The following is a 13290-nucleotide window of genomic DNA, read 5'->3' as shown; positions in this document are numbered from 1 at the left end:
GGAGCTCCCACAGCTCATAGAGGGGATGAGAGGGATTGTCCATGATGGACATCAGCTTGGCCAACATCCTCCTCTCACCCACCTCCTCAATCGTGTACAGGGGACAGTCCAGGACTGATACTGTATATCAACATCATAACTAATATGAACAGATGTGGTCCTGTTAAGACAAGAAAACCGTCAAAAAGGAACAGCTGTTCATATTTAATCATTTTAAGCACCAACTTTGATTAATTTTTCTTGTTCTATGCACAGATTAAGACTGACATGTTTCTTTCCAACAGTTAGACACAGTGTAGAGATCCATGGGTCTTCACATCACTGATGGTGTCTGTGACGTTCAACCTATGTGATGGACACAAGTTGCAGACATTTAAAAACCTACAATTGTCATCGGTTGGATATTATTATCAAACTGTCCATGACTAAATACAACATCTTAAAGTAAAATTTTGGTGTTTGGTTAACAGATTTCACACTGTAGGTATTTGGAAATAGCTTTCAAATTACTTTATTAGTTAAAAAAAAGAGATAAAGAAACAAATACAGTCTAATGAAGTAAAAAGAGAATAAACACATTCCATGTGCAAAAGGTTTTAAAACTGGAGACACATTCAATGACATATCCTGATTGTGGTCAGACTCCTGACTGCTGACGTACATATTTCACCAATTTGCATGATACAGCAATGGCCTATGGTGAAATGTGGTTGAGAGCTAAATTAGAACTCACTCAGCTAGTGTAATATTTTAAAAATCATGTCAAGAGCCTCATTTCCCAAGATGGTCCAACAGCTTATCGAAAGGAATCAAAGTGCCACAGAAAAGTTACAGTAGGTTCAAGTACATTATTGAAATTCTAATAAAAAAATAAAACCCTCAAAACCCAGTAAAGAAATATGTGCAAAAGTATAGTTTTTAAAACGAAATATTCTACATGCGCTGGTTAATAAATACATACTGGGAAAACTAAAACATATTCTTTCCCCACAAGAATAACATAATAAAATGTGTGGCTCAACTGGGCAGATCCAATGGCTCATGCAGTTCAAATAAAGACAGTAAATACTGCCAAAGATTTTCTTAATTGGCCACTTCAACAGTGTGCACTTAATTGATTAACATCAGTTTCCATTAAATGTCTTTGATTCTCAGCCATGGTCATATTACTAATAGTCCTTGAAAGAAATTCCAAGCCCCATCTCTATGAAACAAGAACAATCAGAGGCCCTCAAAGTGACATTGTCTGAATGTTTAGCTTGTCCAGTGGAAAACACAGTATAAAAGACACTTTTTACAGACAACTGATTAACTAAGGCGGAGGTCTGAAAATGAAATGGCATTTTAATCCTTTAAAGCAAAAATAACAGTGTTGATTCTTCCAAAGCCCCTCATTACCTGTAATGACTGACAATGACAGAAGAGAAGTAGTCCGTTATCACTTTGGATGGCTTCAGATACCCTGCTGTAACATCTACATAAGTCTTGAGCATCCCTATATATATTCAAGGCAGTGGAAATCTAAAAGTCTTGTGTGTGAACGGGGAGGCCATGGCTTTCAAACAAATGATGAGTGAATTTTGGAATGGCAGGACGGTGATCTACAGGGAAGAGGTAGCACTGGGCGCAAGTTGCAGCCCATTGCTGACCTGGAAGCGTGTCTCATCAGAGATACCATACTGCTCCAAGGGGTCCTGCAGAGAGAGCAGTTGATTAGTAAAGACTGTAAGAAAACAAAAGTTTAGTGTGTGCAGAACAAATTCACTTTTGTTGAAACAGAATGTCACCAGAGATACAATTGTTAGTTCACTGAAATAAACACACAGGCACGGACAAAAAACATGCACAGTACATGAAACATACAGTAGTTTACAATTTACCCAAGGGGGTGTCTAGTCATGAATCAAAGTTCGGGTTTGATTCTGGGATGTTTTGGGATCTTAGGCACTTCTGCCTCCATCAAAATACAGGATACGGTTTGATGCACAAACCTAAATGTACATGCACATTCCCCCCAAAAAGAGTAAAATATTTGTACACATACAAGGACAAACAAACCGGAGGTGTTTTTTTCATTCTCATATATATTTATTTTCACAAATTTTTTTGTTTAATAAATTATTGAAATTTGGAGCCCTGCCCCTTGGGAGTCGCTTGATTGCCTTCGCATTTTGGAATTATTTCATTGACGGCACCAACGTCTTTTTAACAGACTTTTAATTTACAGTTTTGATTGATGTCTGTGGATCATTCTGATTCACCAGATTTCTGAAAAGATTTAGAGTAACTCATTTCCCTATTAATGCTTCGAGGTTGATTTACGTTCTGTGTATATCTCTACATACTGTAAACTGTACATCGGCGTTGTGCCCCAAGTCTCTGCAGGAGAACCTTACTCGACAAAATTTAAAATGCTGAATCTTTCTCAATTGCCTGCTAATGCATCCTATGCTGAAACTGAAATGTTACTGTGCAAGCATGGTGCAAGCATGGCACAAACGCTGCCAGTGAAATTCAGTGTGTGTGCAGAAAATAGAAGCTCCATCTGCGTGACACTTATTGCTGCTGTGAAGGGTCTTACCTTGCCAGTGAGCCGGTGGATTTCAGTTCGATAAAATATCAGATTCTTCCTCATGAACTCGTAGCTTCAGAAGTCGGGAAGTTTATTTGTTTGGTGGGGGGAAAAAAGTGTAAACTCAGTAAAAATGCAAATTAGCCTGTAACATTATTTGTGATCGGTACATCTCTATGGACATAATCAATATGATTTAATCATAAAAATTAAACAATTTACAACATTAGGTCTCTGGAAACAGCATTAGTAAAAGCTTTAAATTGCAGAAGATTTAAACATGCCAGTGTTTTTAAAGGTGGAAGAGAAAAGTCAGTCCTACCTGGCTTTGATAATGGAGTCCATCCACTCGCCACACTGTTCTTCCGAGTCACACTCAAACAAATACTTCCTCTCCGCTTCATCCAGGAATGCTGAAATCAGATAAAAGTAGAGTTGAATGGAAATCCATGATGTAAATGCATACAAATATAAAGCCAGAAATTCTGGACTTTGAGTCATTTCTCTATTGCAGCTCGGGGATAAATTGACAATGCAGTTTGAATAGAATCAGCCCGGATCATAGGCTCACTCGTGTCCTCTGTGAGTGCGTGAGAGAAAGTGTGTGTTAACTGAGGTGAAGTGAAACTGAAAGTAGACTGTTCGCTCACTGATGGAGAAGCTCTGGCTGTCCTCCCTCTCCACCCGGCACTGCTCCAGCAGCAGAGCCCCAATCGGCTGATAAATAAACAACGCCCCTGTTTAGGTACAACACTGAGATGTTTCAAAAAATGATGAAGGCGTTGTTCAAATATGACTCCAGCTCACCTCCTCCTCATCGGTCCGGAAGTAAAAGAGGAAGTTGACGACGAGCTTCACCAGCCTCTTCTTCACAACTGGTTTGAAAACAAAAGGGAACTTGAGGTGAAACTTCACAACAGTTAGAGTAAAACTCACGTCTAATGCTACAATTAGCTGCTAATCTTCGTTAGTGACGTAATCCATGAATCCATGCGATAAAGTGTTACCGTCTCCTTTCTTGGGTCCTCTCATCCCGAGCTCAGCTGCCATCTCTGACGGCTGGCGGCTCAGAGAAACCAGCTCCTTCTCGTTGAAACGCATCACGGCCACTGACGCAGAGACACACACCGTCTGTAGTGGGACGGGCACAGACGGACACACTGGGACTACAGACGGGACATGTCCCCGACCGAGACGGCGACGACGGAGCTGGCCAACGGCGGCACGAAGCGACGGTCGCGCTGGTCAAACCGTGTGGTTGGTTATCCGGTGACCTCGAAATGTGACGGAGTACGTTGGGTCATATCTGAGCGCGGTGGTGACGGAGCTGTCCTTCATGCTACACGTACCGGACACACACTCCTCTCGCTTTCTACTCCACCGACACGCCTCACTGCCTAGGTAGCACGGCGGCCGGTGAGGGCCAAACTAAGCGAACGGCGAGTCTATTGTAATGCTTTTCTTAATACACTTTATTTATATCAACATATTACAAACACAAGTACAAGGACAAGGTGACTGAAAACACTGTATGAAATTCAAGAGAACGATGAGATTCACAAAAAAACTGTGGAGTAAACCCAATTGTTCTGCATAGTCATTATAACTATGTATTTAATATATTAGGTAACACAAAAGGTCAGTTTGGGCTACACCAGAGAAAGTATTTGTTTATTTGGGCACATGGGGATTACCGTTCAGCAGTGTAACAAAGGAAGGCAGTGAAATAAAACAATGTTATGTATGTGAAATATAGCTAATACGGTTCAATAAAAGCCTCAGGTGGGCTCAGGTATGAAACCGAAATCTATTTGACATATTAAATAGAACCTTATTGAGATTTTAAGTATATTTGTATATCATAATAACGTTTGGGCATGTGCCCCAATCCAGCAGGTGGCGGTAATGCACCCAAAACTCCGCAGATGTAGAGGTAGTCAGTTGGGCATGCGCAGTAGAGGAAGTCAGTTGGGCATGCGCAGTAGAGGAAGGCAGTTGGGCATGCGCAGTAGAGGAAGTCAGTTGGGCATGCGCATTAGAGGAAGTCAGTTGGGCATGCGCAGTAGAGGACTACGTTGGCGTGATTCTAACGTTGTGGATTTGGTGAGTGTTTTTGACAAAGCGATCTGTTTTTAATATCTCCTCGTGTATACTTCTTGTTTTGTCGCGTAATCAATCAGCTAATTATCCCATACACGAAGCTTTCTACGGTTTACTCGTATTTCGATTTGTCACATTTGTTAAAAAACATGAATTCCCTGTCTGGTAGCACCATTAGCTTAGCGTTAGCATTATCATAATGCATCAGCTAACAACATGCAGCTGAGTTTGTAGAACTTGGTTCAATAGAATGCTTTATGTTGCGGCATTATGTAGCGAAATTATCCCAGAAATACTTCAGAATCATTTTAAAATTAAGTGTACTTTGCTGGAGTCTTTTGCTTTACTTTCTAGGAGTTAGACCGGCCCCTTGGTAGCTAGGTTAGCATGAAGAACTTGTACTGTGGTTTTCTTCATTTCCTTAACCGCATATTTGCACACAGTATATATACTTTAATTCAAATCACAGTTTGTTTTATTTACAGCAAAGTGAACGATCCGTACAGCTAATGCTGTAACTCTAATCAAGAATTATATTATTGTACATGCATGGCATCAGTGTCTGTTTTATGTTTCTCCAGTTAATCAGGAAAGATCTACTTGAAGTACCTGTCCAGTTGTGACTGGAGACTCGGGTGTGTCGGTGTGTTTGATTCCATCCCCTTGCAAAGATGGACTTCCAGCATCGAGCTGGAGGGAAGACGGGGAGTGGTGGCGTGGCGTCTTCCTCCGAGAGTAACCGTGACAGACGGGAGCGGTTACGTCAGCTGGCCCTGGAGACCATTGACATCAACAAAGATCCCTATTTTATGAAGAATCATTTAGGGTCGTACGAGTGCAAGCTTTGCCTGACACTTCACAACAATGAGGTGAGGAGACACAGACATATAATGAAACTCCCCCAATTATCTTTCTTTAGCATTTTGAAAATTACAAACCACTCTCCTCTGCATTACAGGGAAGCTATTTGGCCCACACACAAGGAAAGAAGCATCAGACCAACTTGTAAGTCCACATCTTGTTTTTACCCTAACATGTCCCACATAGAAATGCTTTGTCTCTTGGGTTTTGGTTCTGTTTACGTGGTGTTTTCAGGTGTTTGACACAGCTGTGTGGTGAGGTAAGAGTAATTGCTCTGTCAAAACTGGAGCTGCTTTCAGACAAGTCCAAGTCCATAAAAATGTTGCTCTAGCCAACCCCCTCATATATTTTCCTGAAGATATGCGACTGAGCCCATGTGATACTACACCAGGAAAATCCCCATGAGATTTACAGCCAGTGAGTGGGTGCTATACCTGTTGCCACCCCTCGCCTGGAAGCTTTGGAAATGTCCTTCCTTTGTGAATGACTTCGACAATCTCTTGCTGTAACTTTTCATATGTGAATGGCAAAATCTGGAAAATATCTGGTCCCAATTTTCTGGACATTTTCCAGAGTTCATGTCTGACAACACCGCAAGTGTGCCATACATCACTACAACACTTCAGTTAATGTTAAGTGTTTGCATGCTTATGTTGTATTTACTTTGATATCTCACTTGCCTACGACTTCGAAACCAAACAAACCTAAGGTTTCCACTGAGTTGAACAACAGCAAAGAAAACATTTGTTTGTTGTTTCAGAGCGCGGAGAGCAGCCAAAGAGGCAAAAGACGCCCCTGCCCAACCTGCTCCAGCCAAGGTCAAAGTTGAGGTCAAGAAGTTTGTCAAAATTGGTCGACCAGGTTACAAAGGTAAACTGGCTGCTTTGGTATTTATCAGTGCCGTCATTATTTAGTGTATCTGAATGGTGATTTCACTGCATATACATTGTATTTTAATAGAATCTCTGCATTCCTCTCTTCTTTATAGTCACCAAACAGAGAGACCCTGAGACTGGACAGCAGTCTTTACTTTTCCAGGTTTGTGTTCAGTGGGAATCTCCATGCAAAATCTGTTGATTTGAAAGGGTGTTTGTCGTTTTGAGAACATTCTTAAAGTGCCACTTTACTTTGGCTTTTGCATGTAGCCCGCAGGAGAAAAACTTATTATTGCTGCTTTCTTTTCTCTGTCTGTCAGATTGACTACCCAGAGATTGCTGAAGGAATCGGACCCAGGCACCGTTTCATGTCTGCTTATGAACAGCGCATTGAGCCCCCAGATCGTCGCTGGCAGTACCTGCTGCTTGCTGCTGAGCCATACGAGACTATTGCCTTCAAGGTGAGGGGGGAGATGCACATGTGTTCCTCTGCTTTTATAATATTTTATTCTTTCTGCCGTAACATCAACATTCTTTTCTCTTTTAGGTCCCCAGTAGAGAAATTGATAAAGCAGAAAACCGCTTCTGGACCCACTGGAACAGAGAAACTAAACAGGTACTAATAATCTGATTCTTTACCACAAAGCCAACCTAGGTATTTTATTTAAAATGGGAAATATGTGATTTTACACAACTTTTAATGTTATTTGTTTTGTCCTCCCAGTTCTTCCTGCAGTTTCACTTCAAAATGGAGAAAGCTATACCCCAGTCCACTGGTCCAGCACCCCCTGTAGGTGTGAAACGCCCCCCTCCTCTCATGAGTGGACATCGCCCAATGAATGATTCTATGCCCCCACCCCCGCCAGGAGGGATGCCCCCTCTCCCACCTGGGGCACCAGGTGCCCCCCAGATGCCCATGCCTCCCATGCCAATGAGACCGCCGCCCCCTGACAGCCTTTCAATGTCTAATAATTGATCTTCTACCAGTGGATCATGGATGCTTTCTTTCATGGTCCGCAGGCAAACCTCCCTGCCTGTCTCGTGTCCACCACACTCTAGATACTGCAGGTACATTCAATTTGATTATTTCTTCAGTTTATGCTCAAAGTCCACATTTAGTAGGTTTTATACATTTGTTTGGTATATGTAAATGTGGTGGGCCGTCTGTTATTGCAACAGTATAATAATGACATTATACTGTTTTGTATAAATGCTTGGATTCCGATATCTTTTAAGAGTCTGTTTTTGTAATTAAATGCTATGGAGAAAAACATTATCATTTCTTTTAAGACTTGCTTTTTCATCAAACACAAAGATTTATTCATATATCAGTGATTGTATGTGTGGGTGATGGCAGAAGAAAACACAAAAAGAGCAACATCCCAGAGCTCTCCTGCCGGCCCCCTGGTACAATACCTGGAGGATGTCTGAGTGAGCCCATGTGAGAATACAGCAGCCCATGTGAGAATACAGCAGGAGAATCTCCGGAGAATTCACAGCGAGTGAGCCTCCTGCTACTCTACCCAAACGCCACAGAATGTTCTACCGATTGTACGGGTCTGACTTGGGTAATTCCCTGCTGCCTTCATCATATGTGAACGGCAAAATTCCGGAGAATGTCGGGTGGCCGGTCTGCTGAGATTGTCTGGATTTCATGTCTGAAAACAGCTGTAGAGAGTTCTGGCTTCATACTTTCAACAGCTTAGTTACGGGAACCCTTGATAGGCGTAAGACTTAAGAAGTCCTAATTTATCCTACTGCTAAAAAGAGGGTTATCAAATGATAATATGAACATTTCAAATGAAGCAGCATTTCCAATTCCACAAAAAGGCAAATTTCCCCACTGGATTTTCAAAGCTCCATCACAGAATCGTCAATCAAGCAAAGCAACAAAATTATGTAACAGTTTATTTGTGTTCAGCAGTATTACTAGAAGCACAGATTACTTTTGAGTCTTAATTGTGCGCATTTGAAAGATTCACATTAATAAGCCTAGCATCAATGTTGCTTCCTCTTATAGATGATCAAATCAATGTAGGTGAATTAGAAAAGGAATTGGTGTCTGATGGAAAAATAACAATCAACTCATTACTTGTGAGTCTTTTTCTTCTCTTTCTTTCCCTCTGACTTCTCATTCTTCTCGGGTGCTGTCTCCCTATAACTTTGATCTTCATCTTCTTCACCTGCTGCCTCTTCATGTTGCTTGTTTTTATCTCGTTCTTTCTTATCTTTGGTTTCTTCATCCCTGGCTTTCTTGGCCCTCCTCTCCTTTAATTTGCCATGTCTCTGCCTCATGAGTTTTTTGTCTGGCAGTGGCTTGTTTCGGAGACCTCTCGATGTCCGTGCCATCGCACCTGTCTTTGACCTCCCCATTTTGACTTCCCCATCGTCGTCCTCTTCCTCCTCATCCTCATCCTCTTCATCATCCAGGTCTGGCAGCCACCAAAACATGACTTCCCACATAGATGTCTCAGGCTGGAAGGGGGAGAGCGTGAAGTGGTGGTAACAATATAAACTGTAAATGTTTGGTTTTTTTACCTCAAGATTGAATAACAACGCAATAGTAATTTACTTCTGATGGTTGCCCTCTGTGACGTAATGTGCCTGACCGTGTCACTGCCAGTCCGACTACTTCTTCCTCCTCACCATGCAAAGTCCCCTGACCACGCAAGGTTTCTGTGTTTTTAAAGAAACAATCATTTACAGCCGGTATGCCATTTTTGTGTGACATGTTTTACTTTTGCCTGTTTTGTTCTTAGCAGTTTACTTACCTTGAAGCCTCTGAAAGCCTGAGGTGAGCACGAGGATGGTAATGGCTACAAACAGACATCGGTTCAGAGTGACGTTCTCCCAAGGTGTTTCAATCTGGTTCAGGTTTTGGATGGACATGGTTTCATGCAAGGATGCTGAAGGAAGAAAGAAGGATGGTGTCAAAAATATATGAAAAGGTACGTATGCTGAAGCTGTAGCTAGCAGTCGGTTGGCTATTGGCATAAAGACCAGATGCATGGGGAAACAGTTTGTCTGGCTTTGTCCAAAGTAACAAAATCCTCACTAATTAAGTTCAGACAAAACCCGAAGTGCAATAGCAACAATTTGCAATTGTACAGAGGGTTATGTGCCAGACTACTCGTTGGAACGAATTGATTGTGACACCTTTTGTATGGATTAAGTCCAAAGGTGGCAACTCAAACTGTCTGTCTCCTTCCACACAAACTTCTAAGTGCGCTTGGCAAGAAAATAAATCCACACATTTCCCCAAAATGTTGAAGATGAGGGTCGCAGAGAAGAATGGGGGTGGCTCACCTTTTCTGGGGAAGCTGGTTTCTCTCTGTAAAGCTTTGGGTTCTGCTCTTGGTTGATGAAAAACTGGAGCCATTTCCTGTTGGAGAACAACATGTAGCTTTGAACAAAAGAGACAGGGATGTGAACACTGGAATAATTGTTCATGTTGGTTCTTGTCCAACTAACCTCTCTGATTTTTCTCGTAGCATACATTTCTGAAACAGACAGACGGAGATTTACCGATCTTAAACATCAAACAATCATGTCCTCAATCTGGAATTTATCTGTCCACATATATTTAATGGCTAGTCAGAAATTTGTGTTGGCTAAACATTATGACATGTTCTATTTTATTAACCAATGTCCACTGAGCAAAAGTATATTCAGATAGTGTACCACTAGCTCTGTGAGGCTGTTTATTTAGGGATCCTTATTGCTTTCTAAATGCCAACGTTTGCATGCTAATCCCAGGCTATATTGTTTAGCAGGTAATGTTTACCATGTTTAGTATGTAAGCATGCCAACATTTGATAATTAGCACCAATTAATATTGCATTGGATAAATTTAAAACTCCACCTGATGAGAAGTGAGGGGATCACCAGAGTCCTAAGGACACAACTTCTGAGGACCATGAACATTTTTCATTTCTGTCTGGATCTGGCTTATTGTACCTTTTACGAGCTGTATATCAAAAGAAGGAGTGTGTGTCTGTTTAGATGGACTAAACCATCCACTCAACACGGCCGAGGTGCATTATCACCGTGTTCCCTTTGACCAGGAGTCATGTTACAGAGTCTGACTGTGCTCATGCTCCCAAGTATTTATAGAGTTGGACAACATACGTGTGTTCAATGGATGATGGCTTTTATGTGCAGGCTGTGTGTGTGTGTGTGTGTGTCGCCACCTGGTCTGCGGATCTGTCGAACAGGCTTCTGTGGAGGAGGATCTGCTCTTGATGGCCCTAACTCCTCCTCAAATGTCTCATAGCTTTCTTCCATCCGTTCCCTGAGAGAAAGCGAGAGAGAGAGAGGAAAATAGAAGGTCAAAACTAAGTTTGTTTTAATGACTTTAAAACTAAGTTTGTTTTAAAGTTATTTAGCAACATGTACATATAACAGACGGCTGTAGTCAAAGGTCAGTTCAGCTTCAAGTTTTTTTTTAGAAATGCTTTGCGTGCCTTCCAAGATGATTTAGTGGGTCACAGTGTGACAGCCATTGTTCTCATCAGTGCTCTTTACTCTTTACTAGAGAAAAAATCTGTCTCATCAGTGTTTTATTTTGGCCGCCCAAAACAATACAAGTTAAAGGTCAACTCCAGTTTATGATAAAGCTGGGGCAGCATCTTGACCTTCACATTTACAGATGAAAACAGTGAGGCCCTTATGTCCTACATGACATTTTCTAAACGGACATCGAGGTAATGTACTAGCAGCTATAAATAGATGAAGCAATGCCACCGGAGAGACAGGTGGATACACACTGCATATAAATATGCAAAAAAAGAAGGAGAAAAAAAGCCTGACGCTGCTAGTACACTTCTGACTTTAGGCTCTGCCTTGATGAAACATTTTACTTCGACCCTGATTGAAATAAGGACCTACCTGCCTCCACATTTAGGCTCCCCGGGGCAGCGTCTGGGAACTTTTGTCACCGGGTCCGTTGTTCCTCTTTTGAGATGGCAGCACAGTCAACTGTCTGACAGCCAAGCACAGGTGCTGGAGGATGAAAAAACAAAAAGCACTGTCAGTCAGACGTGGCGACTGAGGCAGGGCTGACATTACCATGCACCATACAGCTGTCACATCCCCGGAGATGGCTGCGAGGGGATCAGAAGACCACAGGTTGTACCAAATTTGTGGTAATCTGTTAGCCGCGTTGGGAAAAAAACTGATTCAAATTTGATCTTATTTGTTATCAAAGGAGTTACAACGAATCAATCCTTCAGATTTCAAGCAGCTAGACACCCCTATAGCCTAAATAAAGACTGCAAATCGTTTTATTATTCTGCATAAAAACCCAAGGGACCAAAAAATGCCACAAATGTAAAATTGTCATTTTAGACGCTTTGGATAGTCTCCTTCTGTTTCATAGTTCACCAGCAGAGAGCGCCACTGTATTTGTGAGATGGAGTGTAAAGCTTTGCTTCATAGAAGGACATCTGAAGTGTGACAGACTTGACATCACGCAGATTAACAGAGGCGTTGACACATTTTCTTTTCATGAGCTGAACGTCAGCTGCACCTTCTATATCAAGCAGTTTAGATACACATGGACAATTTGTCAATTATTTAATTTCAACAGATTGTATTTGTGTCAATGTTTTATGGCGTATTTCCTCAGCATTTATTGTTCATTGGAAGAGGCAAGAAGGCATCGCAATGCTGCACGTGTGTGTTTAATGTGTGTCTTTGAGGCAAGCTCACCATTAACAAGAAGCTGCGCAAATAAAAAAAAATAGTAAAGATGATTGGGTTATGTCAGGGTGAGATGGTTGCAGGGCACCATTATGCGGGAGGCGAGAGGACGTGTTGTTAAACAGACTGGTGCAATGTTGGAATGTTGATGACTCATACCTTTGCTGTGACCACCCAATTCTCGCTGAATCACACAACACTGTACCCATCAGTAACTGCTCTGAATGGGACATAAGCTCTGTAACCTTTGTTGTGGGTAGGCTGACCATAAGGCAGGGTGTCAAATAGGTACTGCCACCTGCACGATGTGATGCATATTATATTCCTATGACATCGTGTACAAAATCTGACACAGACAACCATGTCAGTGGTGGTGCTTTCACCATGTCATAAAACTCTAAATGTCTTTATTTAGGGGAAAATGTTGTAGAAAAGCATTTTTTTATAAAGTCTTGTTTGCAAAAGACAATATTTATTCTCATGCCATTCGCTGGTTTAAGATATCATTTGTGTTATTGAAATTGGCAATGACTGTAGAGCATTTGATTTTGATACATTAATTCTTCCAAATTACCATAGTCTACCACTATCTGAGTCTGCAACTCATGCTGAGGTTAAAATGAAACACTGCCAATTTCGGTCCAAAGTCTTAGAGAATGTTTCAAGGTCGTTTCGACACAAGCCCCCTGTGGACACACTGTGTCCAATAAAGTGAGCAAACATTGCTGGCGGATATCTACTGTCCAAATTCAGACACTGGAGAGAACCGAGCTTGGCTTTGTGTCCCCTTCGTCCTTTGGTAATGGGGGCGGTGCTCGGAGGACATCCTGACTGCTCAGCACCAAGTGGGAGCTGCTCTATGACCTTCCTCACCAAAGAATAAAGTGAAGCATGAAACAACATTAACTTTAGTCTGTTTGGATCCTAAAAGCTTCAGTGACTCATGGGGACTATTTTGGGTTCGGTTTGCTGTCATTGTGAAAGAAAAGCTGCTGTTTCTTTAAAAAAAAGCTAAGATTTAAAGATGATGCTTCCGGAGCAGGAGACTTCCTGAGTCAGACTTAAGCCTCAAATATCACTGACAATATGACAGTTTTGCATTTTTTCACAAAATAACTGGTTGTGTGTGCAGAGGTAAGACAGCATGGGGGATTTGAAAGTTTCTTTCGAGCTCTCCTTTTT

General features: G+C 41.7%; 3 protein-coding genes across 5 annotated transcripts; 1 reads left to right on the top strand and 2 right to left on the bottom strand.

Annotated features, from left to right (window-relative positions):
- Positions 1-495: 495 nt before the first annotated feature.
- On the bottom strand, positions 496-3969 carry plekhj1 (pleckstrin homology domain containing, family J member 1). Its single transcript, XM_035633698.2, has 6 exons — positions 3580-3969; positions 3380-3447; positions 3223-3289; positions 2895-2985; positions 2582-2645; positions 496-1694 (listed from the first exon to the last, which is right to left on the bottom strand). Exons 1-6 carry the CDS (start codon positions 3671-3673, stop codon positions 1602-1604), a joined length of 477 nt encoding a protein of 158 aa, XP_035489591.1. The 5' UTR covers positions 3674-3969; the 3' UTR covers positions 496-1601.
- Positions 3970-4520: 551 nt separating this feature from the next.
- sf3a2 (splicing factor 3a, subunit 2) lies at positions 4521-7684 on the top strand. Its single transcript, XM_035633695.2, has 8 exons — positions 4521-4675; positions 5254-5541; positions 5631-5677; positions 6294-6403; positions 6522-6571; positions 6729-6869; positions 6956-7024; positions 7133-7684. Exons 2-8 carry the CDS (start codon positions 5344-5346, stop codon positions 7382-7384), a joined length of 867 nt encoding a protein of 288 aa, XP_035489588.1. The 5' UTR covers positions 4521-4675; positions 5254-5343; the 3' UTR covers positions 7385-7684.
- A 615-nt stretch (positions 7685-8299) lies between these two features.
- On the bottom strand, positions 8300-11424 carry LOC118310611 (junctional sarcoplasmic reticulum protein 1). 3 transcript variants are annotated; one of them, XM_035633697.2, is made up of 7 exons: positions 11296-11424; positions 10599-10699; positions 9880-9908; positions 9715-9790; positions 9180-9314; positions 8981-9084; positions 8300-8883 (listed from the first exon to the last, which is right to left on the bottom strand). In XM_035633697.2, the coding sequence occupies exons 2-7, from the start codon at positions 10690-10692 to the stop codon at positions 8497-8499; spliced, it is 825 nt and encodes a 274-aa protein (XP_035489590.1). In that variant the 5' UTR covers positions 10693-10699; positions 11296-11424; the 3' UTR covers positions 8300-8496. The 3 variants fall into 3 exon arrangements, with proteins under 3 accessions (XP_035489590.1, XP_035489589.1, XP_047188058.1); XM_035633696.2 differs by having other exon boundaries at positions 11300-11401; XM_047332102.1 differs by having other exon boundaries at positions 9018-9084; positions 11300-11401.
- Positions 11425-13290: the final 1866 nt, after the last annotated feature.

This window comes from Scophthalmus maximus, chromosome 5 (assembly GCF_022379125.1).
Source record: "Scophthalmus maximus strain ysfricsl-2021 chromosome 5, ASM2237912v1, whole genome shotgun sequence".
Classification (NCBI taxonomy): Eukaryota; Metazoa; Chordata; class Actinopteri; order Pleuronectiformes; family Scophthalmidae; genus Scophthalmus; species Scophthalmus maximus.
This window is presented reverse-complemented; position numbering and strand designations above follow the sequence as displayed.

Coding starts and splice junctions, on each gene's coding strand:
- plekhj1 (XM_035633698.2), bottom strand. CDS start 3,673: ATGCGTTTCAACGAGAAGGAGCTGGTTTCTCTGAGCCGCCAGCCGTCA. Junction 2,986..3,222: donor CAGCCAGAGCTTCTCCATCA/GTGAGCGAACAG, acceptor ATCTGATTTCAG/CATTCCTGGATGAAGCGGAG. Junction 1,695..2,581: donor TCCACCGGCTCACTGGCAAG/GTAAGACCCTTC, acceptor CTCTCTCTGCAG/GACCCCTTGGAGCAGTATGG.
- sf3a2 (XM_035633695.2), top strand. CDS start 5,344: ATGGACTTCCAGCATCGAGCTGGAGGGAAGACGGGGAGTGGTGGCGTG. Junction 5,678..6,293: donor AAGAAGCATCAGACCAACTT/GTAAGTCCACAT, acceptor TTGTTGTTTCAG/AGCGCGGAGAGCAGCCAAAG. Junction 6,870..6,955: donor ACGAGACTATTGCCTTCAAG/GTGAGGGGGGAG, acceptor TTTCTCTTTTAG/GTCCCCAGTAGAGAAATTGA.
- LOC118310611 (XM_035633696.2), bottom strand. Junction 9,085..9,179: donor AGGCTTTCAGAGGCTTCAAG/GTAAGTAAACTG, acceptor TTAAAAACACAG/AAACCTTGCGTGGTCAGGGG. Junction 8,884..8,980: donor ACAGAGGGCAACCATCAGAA/GTAAATTACTAT, acceptor TCCCCCTTCCAG/CCTGAGACATCTATGTGGGA.